General features: G+C 48.1%; 1 protein-coding gene across 1 annotated transcript; it reads right to left on the bottom strand.

Annotated features, from left to right (window-relative positions):
• Positions 1-7,275: 7,275 nt before the first annotated feature.
• Positions 7,276-15,043, bottom strand: ZNF394 (zinc finger protein 394). Its single transcript, XM_032604731.1, has 3 exons — positions 14,420-15,043; positions 13,515-13,641; positions 7,276-8,789 (listed from the first exon to the last, which is right to left on the bottom strand). The coding sequence occupies exons 1-3, from the start codon at positions 14,828-14,830 to the stop codon at positions 7,393-7,395; spliced, it is 1,935 nt and encodes a 644-aa protein (XP_032460622.1). The 5' UTR covers positions 14,831-15,043; the 3' UTR covers positions 7,276-7,392.
• Positions 15,044-15,957: the final 914 nt, after the last annotated feature.

Below are 15,957 nucleotides of genomic sequence, written 5' to 3'. Positions count from 1 at the left end.
CATCTTTAAACTGAATCTCTGCACCCATTAAACACCAGCTCTCCATTGTCCCCTCCACTCAGCCCCTGGAAAGCACCCTTCCACTTTCTGTCTCTATGAATTTGACTACTCCAGCTACCTCATATAAGTGGAATCATGCAATATTTGTCCTTTTATGTCTGGCCTATTTCATTTAGCATAACGTCCTCAAGGTGCATCCATGTTGAAGCAGGTGTCAGAATTTCCTTCCTATTTACACTGAATAATACTCTATTGTCTGTAGACCAGCATTTGTTTATTCTTTCATCTGTCCAGGATGCTTGGGCTGCCTCCATCATTTGACTCTTGTGATTAATGCTGTGAGGAACAGGGAGATACAAATGTCTGTTTGAGTTGCTGCTTCAGTGATTGGGGTATTTAGGTGAGGTTCATTGGCCCTGTTGGAATTAATTCCCTGTCCAGGGCTGCCTGGTGAGAGAGCTTCAAATCGGGGCTGGCCTTACGTGTGCTCTTTTCCTCTCCTTCAGCTCAGCCTGATGGCCGGGAGGTTGCACCACCTCAGAGGCCAGGCCATGGAAGCCGTGTTCCTGCCAGCCCTGTGGAAGGTGAGCAGGGTTCCTCCTCCCCTACCTTGGTATAGTCTCACCGCCGGGCGATGGCGTTCACGTGGCTTTAACTCCTCTGTTCAGGTCGAGCCATCTTTATCAGCTGGGGTTTTTCCCTTCTTGGAAGGTAGGATGTAAAGAGCTTGAACTTAGGGGCCAGACGGCTTCAAATCCAGGCTGTTTTAGATGTGTTACCTGATCTCTCACGGTTTCCTTATCTGGAAAATGGGATAATGATAGCAGCTGTCGCAGAGTTGCAAGGATTCAATGAAACGGGGCACGTGGTGTATCGGCAGGGTATCTAGTGACACGTGGAGAGCTCTGTAAGTTTTAGCTGTTGTCACCACAGTTGCTCCTTGTTTCTGTCAGTGAGCATTATTGTGTACCTACTGTATACCAGATAGTACTGCCTTTGTGCTGGGAGAGAAGCTCTCGCCTAAGGCGCTTACAAGCCATTTGGAGACGGAGCTGTGGAAACAAACTCCCACGACACAGGATAAATTCTGATCTGCTGGCATCAAAGGGACGCTGGAAGCTTAGTTACTGAACTCGTAACATGATGGAGGGTGATTGTGAGAGGCTGAGTAGAAAAGTGAGGAGACACGTGAGGAACCCTCGCGACCATTTGGAAAGAACAGTCTTGGACGGGAGGGAGGCAAGAGGGAGTTGGAGGGGCAGCGCTTTGACCCGTTGGCCCAGCGTGTCCGCATTTGCTGAGGGATCACAGAGCTCTGTCTGCCCTTCTGGTGGCATCTCCCGCCTTCCCTGACGGCCAGAGGACCCGCCCGCAGAGATGTGGACTCCCTTCTGACCCCTGGCCTGTGTGCATCCTGTTCTCCCTGTCCACAGGCAACCCACCTCTGCATATGCTGAGACTCAGCTCAAAAATCCTCTCTGTGAAATCTCTCTGAGGTCCTGCATTAACCCCGTGACTCTCCCTTGTGTTCCCACGTGGGCAGAGGGCTGGGCTCCAGGAGGACAGCTGCAGAAGAGCCAGTGGGTGGGTGTGGGGTGACTGGAGGTGAGTGTGTAGGGTTTTCTTTACAGAAAAGGCCCAGTAAGGGAAGGAGAGAGGGCGGAAGCGAGAGGGAGCAAGGCGCCAGGAGCATCTTTGTAAAGGCAGGAGAGGCGGCAGCATCCTGCGGGCTACGGGCAGGAGTGATAGTCTGGGAAGGAACGCGGCTGTGTTGCTCTGCTTCACGACGCCTCACTTCTGACCGTTCTGACACCAGCTGGGTGCCCGCCATTTAACTCATTCTGACACTGTCACCCTGGAGTTAGCATCGGACCCACAGGGTAAGGGCTCAGTCCCCGCAAGACCGCCCCCCGCCCCGAACTCAGACGCCAATCACAAGTGCGGGCTGTCACCTGTGCTTCTGACCCACCGGCTCTAAACTGGGGTTCCCACGACCCACTCCGCGGGTGCCATTGATCTGGTAGAGTGGCTCACGGAACTCTGAAAGGTTTACTGAGCAGGTCCTGGTTCATGTAAAACGCTACAATGCAGGATCAGCCCAATGGAAGAGAGGCACAGGGCAGGGGGAGTGGGGGAGGGGTGCAGGGCTTTCCTTTCCGGGCAGACACCCCCCAGCACCTCTGTTTCTGCGCTTTTATGGGGGTTCATTACGTAGGCGTGATGGGTCGAGTCGCTGACCTTTGGTGACTGGCTGAACCCCAGCCTCTCCCCGCCCCTCAGGCGCTAGGGGTGAAGGTTCTACCCTCTCATCACATGCTCGTTCCCCTGACATCCAGCCCCGTCCTTAGGAGTTTTCCGCGTTAACGTGAACTCAGGTGTGGTTGAGGGATTTGTTATGAGTAACAAGACGTTCCTCTCACCTGTATGGCCCTGGAGCTATTTCAGAAACCGAGGACAAAAGCCCAAATATTAAAAGATGATCCTCTGTTCTTATCCCTTAGGAAAATCCAAGGGTTTTTAGGAACTGTGTGCCAGAAGTAGGGAGGAAGACCAAATATATATTCCTTATTTAAAGCACAGCATCACAAGGGGGAAAAGGCAAACACAGGAGAGTCGTGGTCATTGGATTAAGACCCTGGAGGAGACAGGAGAGAATGGAATCCACCGGAGGAGGGGTCACCAGGAGGGAGAAGGGGTGGGGGGTGAGGCCCGATGCAGGGGATGCCTGGGAGCCGGTGGGGAGGCGGGAGGAGGTGAGGGCCGTGTGCCCCGGGGGCTGCTTTCTGGGAAGTGACTGGCAGTGCCTCCTGAGAGGAGGGGGTGGGGCGAGCCCTGTCCTCACAGCCCCCGTCGCCCCCCGTGGACCCCTGGATCGTCACCGTGTTGACTTCTCCCGCTTCCCCACTGGACCCTTCACTCCCTGAAGCGGGGCTGGGGCTCCGTGAGTCGCACAGGCTGTGCACTTAGCAGCTCTGGGGGCCCCGTTGTCACAGCTGCCATGTGAACAGTGTCCCCTAGAGTCGAGCAGTGCGCAGTCCGAGGGGCTGGTCCTGTGGGCCCGGCAGGAGCTGTCACCTCTGTGCGTTTACTGTCACTGGCGTGTGGCACGCAGGCCGGCGACTTCCTGGTGCTCAGTAAATGCTTCCTGAAGGAGCGGGAGTGATAAAGGGGAAGAAGACCCCTGGTGAGGACCTTGAGGGCAAGAACTGTGCAGCCACACGAAGGGCCCAGCTAGGAAACCCCATGCACACAGATAACTCTGGGGCTTTGAACCATTGTATCCCAGCGCCTGGGAGCCTCCACGCAGGTGCAGAGAAGGCGGCTGGTGGGTGGGGCAGGTGAGGGCGTCTGCAGGCAGCTCTGGGGACGGAGGATATTCGGGATCGGGGGAGGGGGCTTGAGACCCTAACCCCGGACCAGGTGTGGGCAGGAGGAAAGAAAGGCCTGTCGTTTGCGAGACTCAGGGTCTGTCTGCAGAGGGGAGCGGTGTGAAGCATCTCGGGTGGAGCTGGTGTTCCTATTGCTGACGCCCTTCCGCAGGAACACCCCCTGAACCACGGCGAGTGTGGGGGGCAGACGCCAGGCCTCTCGGCCCCTGGGAGCTGGATACACAGTTGCAGATGGAAACTTCTGCCGTGGGCACGGTGCTCAGCGGTCTGTGTTTGGCCCGTGGAGACACTCTTCACCGTTCCCCACTTTGCGCCCTGGGAGGCTGGCCTTTATATTCTCCATCCACGGGCTCCCTTGCTCTTGCTTCGCGTTGGCTTCTGGCAGAGGGATGGGGTGGGGACCAGACGCCTGGAGGGGATCGCTGTTGGGGGTTTATCCCTCAGTCCCTCCCTGCTGGGCTGCCCCCCGCTCCGGTCTTGCTTCTCCAACAACTTTCTGGATCCCAGTGTCCCCTCCCGTCCTCCCCCTTCACGCCTAGTGGGTAGTGGTGCCCATGACAGCCAGCCCCGCGAGCTCCAGCCTGCCTGGTTTTTTCCCATTAGCCTGTCCGTCCCCGTGTCCCATTAGCCTGTCCATCCCCGTGTCCCATTAGCCTGTCCGTCCCTGTGTGAATGGCCCGCACGCTGCCCCATCCTCTGGGACCTCACGGGAATGAGCCATCTCTTTCCTGAGAGATCCGGGCAGAAGAAATACAGGATGTGCAAGGTAGGGTTGTACAGAGCAGGGTCGGCAAACTCACCTGGAGCCGGGAGTAGTTCTATTGGGTCACAGTCACACCGTTTGCTCTCGTGTTGTCTGTGCTGTGTCTGTGCTACCAGAGCAGAGCTGAGTGACTGCAGCAGAGACCAAACGGCCAGAGAAGCCTCAGATATTGACCATCTGTAATAATGATACTGTAGCTCACAAAGTTATTGTAAGAATTGCAGCTGCAGTCAGTCGCTGTGTTTCCAGGGGTTGCTGTCCTTTGAGGACGTGGCTCTGTACTTCACCAGGGAAGAGTGGGACACACTGGACTGGGCTCAGAAGGACCTCTGCAGAGACGTGATGCTGGACAACTACAGAAACGTGCTCTCCTTGGGTAACGAGTCGGCTTGAAGGTGAGAGGAATGGGATTAGGGAGGGCACATGAGTGTCCCTTACAGTAGGGGTCCCCAACCCCTGGGCTGAGGACCAGTACCGGAACTGGGCCACACAGCAGGAGGTGAGTGGCAGGCGAGCGAGTGAAGCTTTATATGTCGCTCCCCGTCGCGTGCCTTACTGCCTGAACCATCACCCCCCCCACCAACCCCCATCCATGGAAAAATTGTCTTCCACGAAACTGGTCCCTGGTGCTGGAAAGGTTGGGGACCACTGCCTTACAGTATACATTGTTGTTGTTTTTTAAATTAATGTACTTATATTTTATTTTTTGGCTGCGTTGGGTCTTCGTTGCTGTGCGCGGGCTTTCTCAAGTTGCGGCGAGCGGGGGCTACTCTTCATTGCGCTCCGCGGGCTTCTCATTGCAGTGGCTTCTCTTGTTGCGGAGCACGGGCTCTAAGTGTGGAGGCTTCAGTAGTTGTGGTGTGTGGGCTCAGTAGTTGTGGCTCACGGGCTGTAGAGCGCGGGCTCAGTAGTTTTGTTGCACGGGCTTAGTTGCTCTGTGGCTTCTCTGGGATCTTCCCAGACCAGGGCTCGAACCTGTGTCCCCTGCATTGGCAGGTGGATTCTTAACCATTGCGTCACCAGGGAAGTCCTATATTGTTTTATTTCCTTAAAAATGATATGAAGGGAATTCCCTGGTGGTCCAGTGGTTAGGACTCCACACTTTCACTACAGGGGGCCCAGGTTTGATTTCTGGTCAGGGAACTAAGATCCCACAAGCCGTGTGGCACAGCCAAAAAAAAAAAAATGGTATGAAACAAATATGACATACTAAGAATTGATTAATCGGTGTGGTGCATATGTGAATGTTCTTTAAAATTGTTCTCTCTAGTCTACACTCACGTGTATGTTAGCAATATTTCACAATAAACTTTTCATGTTTTTTGTGAGATATCACAGTTCAAAAGTATATGAATATATATGACAGTAAACAGTAACACCCATGCCTCCTCATCCTAGTTAAGGAATAAATCACCTTCAGAATCACAAAAGTCCCTTATATTCTCTCCAGTCTCATCTCCCTTCCTCTTCAACAAAGGTTAATCATTCTCTTGCATTATGTAGATATACCACTTATCTCTGTCTGGACAATATATTACCTAGTTTTGCTTTTTCTGGAACTTAGTGTACATGGAATCATACTCTTGTTCTTTCACTACATGTGTGTTGAGAATCACGCATCTCTGTATAGCTGTGGTTCAGTCATATTCACTGACACTGAGTATCCCACTGCAGGAATATAGCACAATTTATGAAATTCTTTGGCTGATCAGTTTTCAGGATGTTTCCAGTTTGGGGCTTTTACAAAAGAGCATGTCAAACGCCTCTTGGTTCCCTGTGAAAAGACCTAGAAATAAGTTATGTACATGTTCAACTTTAAGAAGTAGCACCAAATTGTTTTCCCTAGTAAATGTAACAACTTACACACCAACAGCTGAGGAGAGCTCCCACCACTCTACATCTCTGTTAGTACTTGGTACTGACAGATTTTGAAAGGTTTGATCATCTGTAAGGTGTGAAATAGTATCTAATTGTGGCTTAATTTGCATTTTTCTTATTACTAATGTAATTGAGTATGTTTTCATCTCCATGGGCTGTAATTCCTATTTTGTCTTTTCCTAATATAGTGTAGTTAAATTTATCAATCTTTTATAGATAGTGCTTTTTGAGTCTCGCTGAAGATTGCTACCAGTTTATCAAACATGTTTCTTTTCTTTCTGGGTACACTCATAATAGAATGTAATCTGGCACTTGCTTTGGGGGAAAGGTGTATTGAAAGCCATAAAATAACTAAAACACTGATCAAGGAATTCTACTTCTCTGAACGTAGCGTTAGATTCTAAAGAACAATCCAAATCCTAAAATTACACTGACATTCACTACAGCATTTTTTGCAACAATGAAAAATGAGACAGACCTGAAAACTTCCAACAAAAGGAATTGTTATATCCACTTGATGGAAAATGACCAGCTATTAGGCATAACGTTTAGGAAAACCATGTAAAATCCTTAAGACATAATACTAAAGAAGATATAAAATATAAACACTGTGATTTTTGTTATATAGAAAAATGTGCATAGAAAAAGAATCAGAAGGAAATACACCAAAAGACCGGTATCAAATGGATTGTGGTGTTGGAATTTTGGGTAATTTTTCCCCTACTGTTTCCCCAGATATCCAATAATGTACTTGTATTCCCTTAATTTAAAAAAAAAGTTCCAAAAATTTGGATGCAATGCATATTATCAGTGGGTGGCACTAGAAAGATAATCAGATAGATTTAGGCTCTAATCCAAGTTCTTAGCTGTGTTTAATGCAAGAAGGAAAGAATGGGAAAGAAAGAGGGACTCTGCAAAATTAATTTTTAAAAAAGTCAAATATATAGAGTGCCTCTTGTAGGCACTGAACTGTACAAGGTGTTCTGGAGTATAAAATATCTACCATCTAAGTAGAAAGACAATTGTAAGTGACTGCAATACATTCTCCGGGAAGCAACACGGGGGGACAAGATTTGGTCCAAAAGCAGAGGTTCCAGAAGAGTGACAAGGACAGAACTCTCACGGTTCCGCCCTCGCTCTGCTGGAAAGTGTGTTCCGGTGGGGCTCCTGACTCACGCAGTCCTGCTTCAAGGCAATACGCTACCAAAGGGCGTCCCTAGACTCTAGCTGGACTCAATCTTTCTTGGGTGTAATGCCCAGGGCAGTATGACCCACGATTACTAAAATACTCCAAAAGCCAAAGAATGTAGTTTCTGGAAAGAAAGAGAGAGAGAGAAACAAAACAGCTCATGCAGAAGCATGTCAAAATGATGGGGCTTTATTTCTATGGATTCTTTGGTGTCGGATGAGGTGTGAACTCTGTCTAAAGCTGTCCCCACATTCAAGACATCTGTAAGGCTTCTCTCCAGTGTGAGTTCTCTGGTGTTTAACGAGGGTTGCGCTCTGACTGAAGCTTTTCCCACATTCTTGGCATTCGTAGGGTTTCTCCCCGGTGTGGATTCTCTGGTGTTTGGAGAGGTCAGAACACCGTTTAAAGCTCTTCGCACACTCTTCACACGTGTAGGGTCTCTCTCCCTGGTGTGTCCTCTGATGTCTAAAATGGTTGGAGATATGGCAGATTTCCCCACACTCGTGACACGTGTAGTGCTTCTGCCCCATGTGGACTCTCTGATGCCGGTTGAGGTGTGAGCTCTGTCTGAAGCTGTCCCCACATTTGGGGCACGTGTACGGCTTCTCACCTGTGTGTGTCCTCTGGTGTTTAACGAGGGTTGCACTCTGACTGAAGCTTTTTCCACATTCTTGGCATTCGTAGGGCTTCTCCCCAGTGTGGATTCTCTGGTGTTTGGAGAGGTCGGAACACCGTTTAAAGCTCTTCGCACACTCTTCACACGTGTAGGGTCTCTCTCCCTGGTGTGTCCTCTGATGTCTAAAATGGTTGGAGATACGGCAGATTTCCCCACACTCGTGACACATGTAGTGCTTCTCCCCCATGTGGACTCTCTGATGCCGACTGAGATTTGAGCTCTGTCTGAAGCGGTCCCCACACTTGGGGCAGGTGTAAGGCTTCTCTCCAGTGTGAGTCCTCTGGTGTTTAACAAGGGTAGCGCTCTGACTGAAGCTTTTCCCACAGACAGAACACCCGTAGGGCTTCTCCCCGGTGTGGGTTCTCTGGTGTTTAAAGAGGTCGGAACGCTGTTTGAAACTCTTCTCACAGGTGTCACATGTATAAGGTCTTTCTTCATGGAACCGCCTCTGCGCCTCAGGTAGGCTTGAATGATGGCAGTTTTCCCCACTGTCAAGAGATTCATGAGGTTTCACGGTATCTAACCTGTGTTTGCAATAGTTCCCACGTTCATCACCGGTCATGGGTCTCTCTGCTGTCTGGATGTACTGAGCAGGAACAAAGTTTGAACTTCTGGCACTAGTCCCCAGTTCATTCTTTTTGGAGTCCCCCTCTTCTCTGGGAGCACTCTTGAGATCTGAGATGCTGGTGGCTCCCTGATCTTCAGGAGGCTTTTCAAGTTTCAGCAGTGAGGGGCCACCTGATGGCTTTTCTATCCTGTCCTCATGGGCAACACCACACTCGGAAGACAGGGGCCCCTTCTCCTGGGACTCTTGTAGCTGCCCTTGTGGCTCCACTTCTTCTAGAATTTCTTGCTTTAGAATCAACTCTTTGTTCTCAGTTCTGGTTTCCAAACCTGAAACATTAAGATACAGATTGCTGACATTTCATCCTTGCACAAGAGTGAGTGAGAAAGTGCTAGCAGAAAAACAACCCCCCCGCCAAAGCCCTTTTAATGTCCTCCATGAAACCACTCCTGAAGTTAAATTATTTTAACTAACCTGTCAGATGTGCTCACATTTACCTGTACAAACCCCGTTTCTTTCCTTTTATACTTGTGCCTCCGCTGGCCAACCCGTCTCTCCTGCCCCAGCCCCACTGCACTGTCGTGTGAGTCACTGTATTACACGAGGCACTGCTGGAGAAGGTGTCGACACAGATGGTACAACCCTTATCCCATGCACGCAGGATGCTTTACTAAGAGAGAGAAGCTACAGTAACAGACACACCAGGTGCCTCCAGTCTGAAGGCAGGCTCTGGGTAGGCAGTAAATCTAGGACTGATGGAAAGTCTGTGAAGGATTCCATCCCCCAGTCCAGAATTCTTGCAGTTTACTCTCCAGGAAGGCTGAACCAGATAAATTCGGGACTGGGGACATGAGGCACAGCTGAGAACAGGGGACAGGTACCACCTTCCCATGAGAAGAGTCAAGTGAAAATGGACACACTGACTGGTGGAACCTCCATGCACTGTCCTCTGTTCAGGCTCAAACTGTCAGCCCCGAGCCTGACATCCTCCCAGCAGAAAGGGCAGGGATTTCATAGGCTTTAGTCCCTACTGGATTCCCACCTAGAACTGCACCTGGCTTATCTGCACGCAATGAAATATCTGTTGACTGAATCACTCTGTGGGAAAACTTAGCAGCCTGGGCCAAAGACCCAGAGACACTGACATGTGGGAATTTCCAGGTAAAACAGCGCCTGATGCCTGACCCTGTCCTGAAGATCACAGTTCACAAGTCCTTCCCAATAGTTTCCAGTCAGAATGCTTGGGTTTAACTGCTAAACACAAACAGAAAGTGAAAGGTTACCAGCATTTCAGGAAAACCTCTGATAGAAATGCCAATGAAATATGCAATCCATGAAATGAGAGAAAACTGAATAACCTATAATTAATATTCTCAGATAAATAAGAGACAATACTGCACCCAGGAAACAAGGAAGCTATAAGAAAAGGGATATGGCTTCCCTGGTGGTGCAATGCTTAAGAATTCGCCTGCCAATGCAGGGAACATGGGTTCGAGCCCTGGTCCGGGAAGATCCCACATGCCGCGGAGCAACTAAGCCCATGTGCCACAACTACTGAGCCTGCGCTTTAGAGCCCGCGAGCTGCAACTACTAAGCCTGAGTGCCGCAACTACTGAAGCCTGCATGCCTGGAGCCTGCGCTCCGCAATGAGAAGCCAGCGCACTGCAATGAAGAGTAGCCCCTGCTCACCGCAACTATAGGAAGCCCACGCCCAGCAACGAAGACCCAACGCAGCCAAAAATAAATAAATAAATAAATCTATTTAAAAAAATAAGAAAAGGGATATTTCGGGACTTCCCTGGTGGTCCAGTGGTTGGGACTTTGCCTTCCAATGCGGAGGGTGCAGGTTCGATCCCTGGTCAGGGAGCTGGGATCCCGCATGCCTCACAGCCAAAGAGCCAAGACATAGAACAGGGGCGGTCTTGTGGCCATTTCAATAAAGACTTTAAAAAATGGGGTCCACATCAAAAAAATCTTAAAAGAAAGAAAAGAAAAGGGATGTTTAAAGAAAAAGAAAAAGCTCTTCAAAATATTAATGAGAGCAGAAATATTTCAACCTAAGAGTTGGAAAATAAAGCTAAGGAGATTTCCCAGAAAGGGAAAGAAAAGATAAGGAAATGGGAAGGAGGTAGGGAACCCTACAGGATCAGCCCATGAGTTCCAACATCCAACTGGAAGAAATCCCAGAAAGAAAACAGGAAAAAATGAGATAAAAATAAATAGATAAAATAAAAGAATACTACAAAAAATTTCTCACAACTCAAAGACGCAGGCATCTATATTGTCAGGGCCCACCAACTACTCAGAACAGTGAATGAAAAAAGAAACCTCACACCCAGCCACACCCATTGTGAAATTTCCTACCAGCAGGAATAAAGAAAAGCTCCTAAAGTCTTCTGCACAGAACAGATCACACACCAAGGATAAAATATCACTGTGGCGTCAGATTTCTCAACTGCAACATGGCAAGCTAGTTACAAAATCCACCGTCTTCAAAATTCAAAGGTAGAGTCATTTCTAAAGTAGAATGCTACATCCAGCCACACCATGATCTGGATGTGAGAGAGGAATAAAGGCGTTTAGACATGCATTGAGTTCCCAAGTATATGTTCTCTGTAATATACTGGAGGTCGTTCTGTATCAAATGGAGGGGGTAAACCAAGGAAGAAAATCGTATGGGATCCGGGAAAGAGAAAAATGTGAGAGTGAAGGAACGTTCTAGGACAACAGCTGTGTAACTGACCTGGAGAAGCCCATCCAGCTTGGAGCAGAGGAAGCTTGAGGAGGAACTCTCCAAGGGAAGAATGAAACCGATGGCCCATCTGATGAATCTGAACTTACTGAGAGGGGTTTACATTTCTAACAGAGAGTTTGTGGGTGAACTGGTGCTCAGGAATTAGAAAAGGAGGCACGTGCAGAATGAGGCATTATTAATTCTGGGAAAAACTAAAAGCTATAAAGGAAAAGACTTACAGTCATATATATTAGGTGGGTGAATATAGATAATATTTATATAGGCATAATACTGAAACATTCCCTTAACAAAAACAGACTGATTTAACTATGCTGAGAGAATTACGGACTGTAAATGTGAGCATGCTGGGGAGACAGGACCCTGTCTTCCTTAGCAGGCAGTCAAGAGATAATAACTGAAACTGAGAAACAAAAACCCAGCAGAATAAGCATCTTATTTAGAAATATGAAAATAAATATCACTGGAAGGGGTGAAAAGATTTAAAGTTGTTGTCTCTGCAAAGTTGGAATCAGGATTGAGAAGGGCCTATTTTCCTAAGAAGATTCGAAAAACACAAACCATAAAGTAAAAGATTGAAAAATTTGACTATATTAAAATTTCAAAATTTTATATAACAAAAATGCCATGGTTAGAAAGACAAGCCACCTCTATAACCAATAAAATAACAAAGGATTAGTATCAAAAACATAAAGAACATAAAGGTGGCTTGTTAGAAAGACAAGCCACCTCTATAACCAATAAAATAACAAAGGATTAGTATCAAAAACATAAAGAACAGCCACAAAACAGTGGAGGAAAGGAGAGGAGATAAGGATACACCATTCATTAATCCTAACAGTATTACTTACTGAGCACCCACTCTGTGCCAGGCACTATTCTCGGCACTTGGGATATAAATGAACAAAACACACAAAAATCCTTCCCCCTGTGGAGCTGACATTCCAGAAGGGGTGGTCAGACAGCAGATGAACATAAAGTCAAATATATAGGATGTCAGAGGGTAATAAATGCTATGGACCACGTCAGTCAAGGCAAGGGATCTGTGAGGTGGCTGATGGCAGGAATCATGTATTAACATGACGGTCAGGTCAGGCCTCGCCGAAAAGTGAGATGTGAGCACAGGCTTGAAACAAGCCAGGGAGTCTGTTTGGTGGAGATCCGTAGGGGAGAGCAGAAGGGAAGAGGGCCACGTCCCATCAGGCACCACAGGCTTTTACTCTGCGTGAAATGAGGAGTATTCAGGTTATGAGCAGAGGTGTGATGCAAACCAACATTCTAAAAGGAACACTAGGGCTACTGGGTTAAGACATCGTGCTGTCAGCTGAACACCAAATGTTGCCAAGGGTGTGGAGAAAGAAGAATTCTCATATACAGCTGGTAGGAGTACAAATTGGCTCCCATCATTTCGGACAGCAAGATGGGCAAACATCCCTAAGTATATTCTCTTCAGAGACTCCTACATATGAACACGGGGAGAAAGAGACAGGAATGTTTGGTATAATACTGTGTGTAATGGTGAAAAACTAGAAGCCTTAACGTCCGTTGACAGGAGAATGGCTAAGTAAGTATTGGAACAGTCATACAATGAAATATATAGATGTTAAAATGAATAAACTAGAGCTACACGTATCAACATGGATAAATCCCAAAAATGCAATGTTGAGAAAAAAGCCAAGGTGCAAAAGAACCATACAGTAATATAATTTATATACTATAAAATGTAAATATACTATATTTATATACTGTATAATGTAAATATACTATATACGTTTACATGTTTACATATTTACATGTTTACATACATTTATATAGAGAGAGTGTGTATATGTGGCTACACGTATAAGTAGAAAGAATATAAAACAAGCATGGAAATGGTAAGTCAGGATATTGGTTACCGCTGGAGAAGGATCAAGGGTAGAGCTTTCAGGGAGGGTACACAGAGCTTCACCTATAGCTATGGCTGTAATATATTATCTCTTCAGAAAAAAAAAATGAAGCCATGGCCAATATTAAAATTCGATAAACCTGGGTGGTTAATCCTCAGGTGCTCATTCTATGTTTTTATACTTTCTTTTTTTTTTGTTTTTATACTTTCTTATGTATTTTTATTAAAAAATGAACCAAAATAAAAAGCTGACTCTATCACCTAACAATACAGAACAGAGACGTCTTGCTTGGGTCACAAAAGGGACTCGAAGGCTCTCAACCTGTGTCTGAATGGCAGGCTGGCTGGGGGATTTACTGAAGCAAGCCCTCCACGAATCACACAGCTGGAAACAAGCAAAAGCAGGGCACTTACTTGGCGAGACTGCGTTCCCATAATCCTTCGGCGCACTCTCCCTGTAGAGGTCCCTCTGTGCTGGGCCCAGACGCTCCCACTCCTCCCAGGTTAGAGACACAGCCACATCCTGGACTGTCACCAACCCCTGAAACAACACAAGACCTCCGTCAGCACCTGCCGTCCCAGGATGGCGTCACCAACAGTGCCAGGATGAAGCCGGACTCCAGAGAGGAGTCTGCGAGCGCTGAGAAACCGAGTCACGACCAACGGAGTCTTTATCAGTGAGCCTTGTACTGATGCGGGAGTTGCAAAGTGACTAAAAACAGAAGCTGGCATTCTCCTGCAATCCTGAAAAGCCTTTCTATGAACTGTCTACACTAACTTGGGGGGAGAGCAAAATATTCATTTGGGTTATACTGCTGTGATTTATCAAAGCAGAAACCTGATGTGGATTGAAAATATACAGGTTAACCAGAGTCCCGAGTTGCAGTGCTGGCTTTCAGATGCTGTTTCCTCACCTGTGAAATGGATACAAAGATCTATCTTCAGAGGAAGGTACCTCACCAACAGCAGTAATGTGTTTTCCCCTGAGCCTCTCCTTTCCTTGTAAAGGAAAACCACACTCCTGTGTGTCTCCTCTGCTCTCAGTACTCTGAATATTCACTACAACACTCCTTCACTTCTGACACCAGGTGTGTGCATTTCCACAGGTCAGGCAATTCTGTGGCACCAGCTGGGTGTCCTACGGTTTAACAACTCTGACCCTACCTACCTGGAGATGGTGTGACGTCCCATTAGGTTAAAGGGCTCATGTTTCATATACATCCTAAAGTTCACGCAAAATGTAATAAGGAAAGAACTTATGAAGACCACAGCATCCCTCACACCTCCATTCCCACCACCAGAACACGTTCACTCCTCACCTGGCGTGAGGTCTCATCAAGCTCTCTCTGTAGAGCCCAAACCAAAGCGGCAGCCTCCTCCCCGCTCTCCGGGCAGTGCTTGCGCACCCAGGCCTGGAGCTCCTGGGGCAGGATGGTCAGGAACTGCTCCAGCACCAGCAGCTCCAGGATCTGCTCTTTCGAGTGCACCTCGGGCCTCAGCCACCGACGACAAAGTTCCCTGAGTCGGCTCAGCGCCTCTTCGGGTCCGGCCACCTCTTGATAACGGAACCGCCTAAAATGCCGTCGGGAAGTTTCGGGATCCGGACAGTCCCCTGGTGGGTCGGACTCCCCACCTCCGGGTGAATCTTCCTCCACTTTCACTATCCAAGGTCCGTCACTCAGGGGCAGAGCAGCGACCCTGCCTTGACTTGCGGTCCAGATCCAACTCATCCTTCTCCTGCAAGTGCGCACTTTCCCGGAGTTCTGCCTTCAGGTGAAATGACAGCAAACCCAGCAAAAAGCCACGGAGCTCATCGGATCTCCCCAAAGCAGCGGCTGCCCACCGTCCCCTCCCTAACAAGCCCCCACCTTGCCCAGCCCCCTCCTACCCGCAGCTACCCCTCCCAGAAGCTGCCAACTCCCGTGACAAAAACCAGCAGGAATAGCCCCAGCAGGAAGTGCGTCCCCGACTCCCTGCTGTGTCCACCCCTCCCGGGCATTTCCGGGGCCTCTCTAGGCTCCCCGGAGGAGTGAGGTGCATCTCGGTGGTTCGCTGTCCTCACTCCTCAGAGATACTCTGCACGAGTACATTTTAATGTGGCGTTTATAGTCCTTAAGGTTACCGAACTAAAGGATATTCTCCCTTTAAAAATGAAGGGGCTTCCCTTCCCTTTCCTTCCCTGGTGGCGCAGTGGTTGGGAATCTGCTTGCCAACGCAGGGGACACGAGTTCGAGGCTGGGTTCGGGAGGATCCTTACATGCTGCGGAGCAGCGAGAGGCCACCGCAATGAGAGGCTCGTGCACGGCAATGAAGACGTAGCCCCCGCTCACCGCAACTAAAAAGAAAGCCCACGCGCAGCAACGAGGACCCAACGCAGCCAAAAATTAAAAATGAATGTCATTCTTTAACACATTATCTGTGAATAAAGTTTTGTAAATTTTGTTTTAGGGAAAGTTAAAGTTCCAACTGTACAATAAGTGGTCATTCATCCACTGGGTATTCATTTAATGCAAGAAAGGTTTGTTGAGTATCTTCTACATGCCAGGCATCGTGCTTGACACTACAGACACAAAACTGGGAAGACATAGTCCCCGTCCTCCGTTGTTCAGTCTCCTAAGGGAGACAGACACTTAAACAAATCCTTGCAGGACAGTGTGGTAAATGCAGTACTTTGAGGTGTATGCAGTGTCCAAATGGAGAGATCAGATGCAAACATGTGACAAGTTTAACCAGAGGTGGAAATAATCAACCATGCCTAATGGAGAGGGTACAGTGAAAGACTTCACAGAAGAGATTAAGCTTCACAGAAGAGATAATGCTTAAAGAGTCCATGTAGACTGAGGACATATTTTAATTT

This window comes from Phocoena sinus, chromosome 15 (assembly GCF_008692025.1).
Source record: "Phocoena sinus isolate mPhoSin1 chromosome 15, mPhoSin1.pri, whole genome shotgun sequence".
In the NCBI taxonomy this organism is placed as follows: Eukaryota; Metazoa; Chordata; class Mammalia; order Artiodactyla; family Phocoenidae; genus Phocoena; species Phocoena sinus.
Note: the sequence above shows the minus strand (reverse complement) of the source record. Positions and strands in the feature narration are given on the sequence as shown.

Coding starts and splice junctions, on each gene's coding strand:
- ZNF394 (XM_032604731.1), bottom strand. CDS start 14,830: ATGAGTTGGATCTGGACCGCAAGTCAAGGCAGGGTCGCTGCTCTGCCC. Junction 13,642..14,419: donor TTGATGAGACCTCACGCCAG/GTGAGGAGTGAA, acceptor GTGTTGTTTCAG/GGGTTGGTGACAGTCCAGGA. Junction 8,790..13,514: donor TGGGAACGCAGTCTCGCCAA/GTAAGTGCCCTG, acceptor TTAATGTTTCAG/GTTTGGAAACCAGAACTGAG.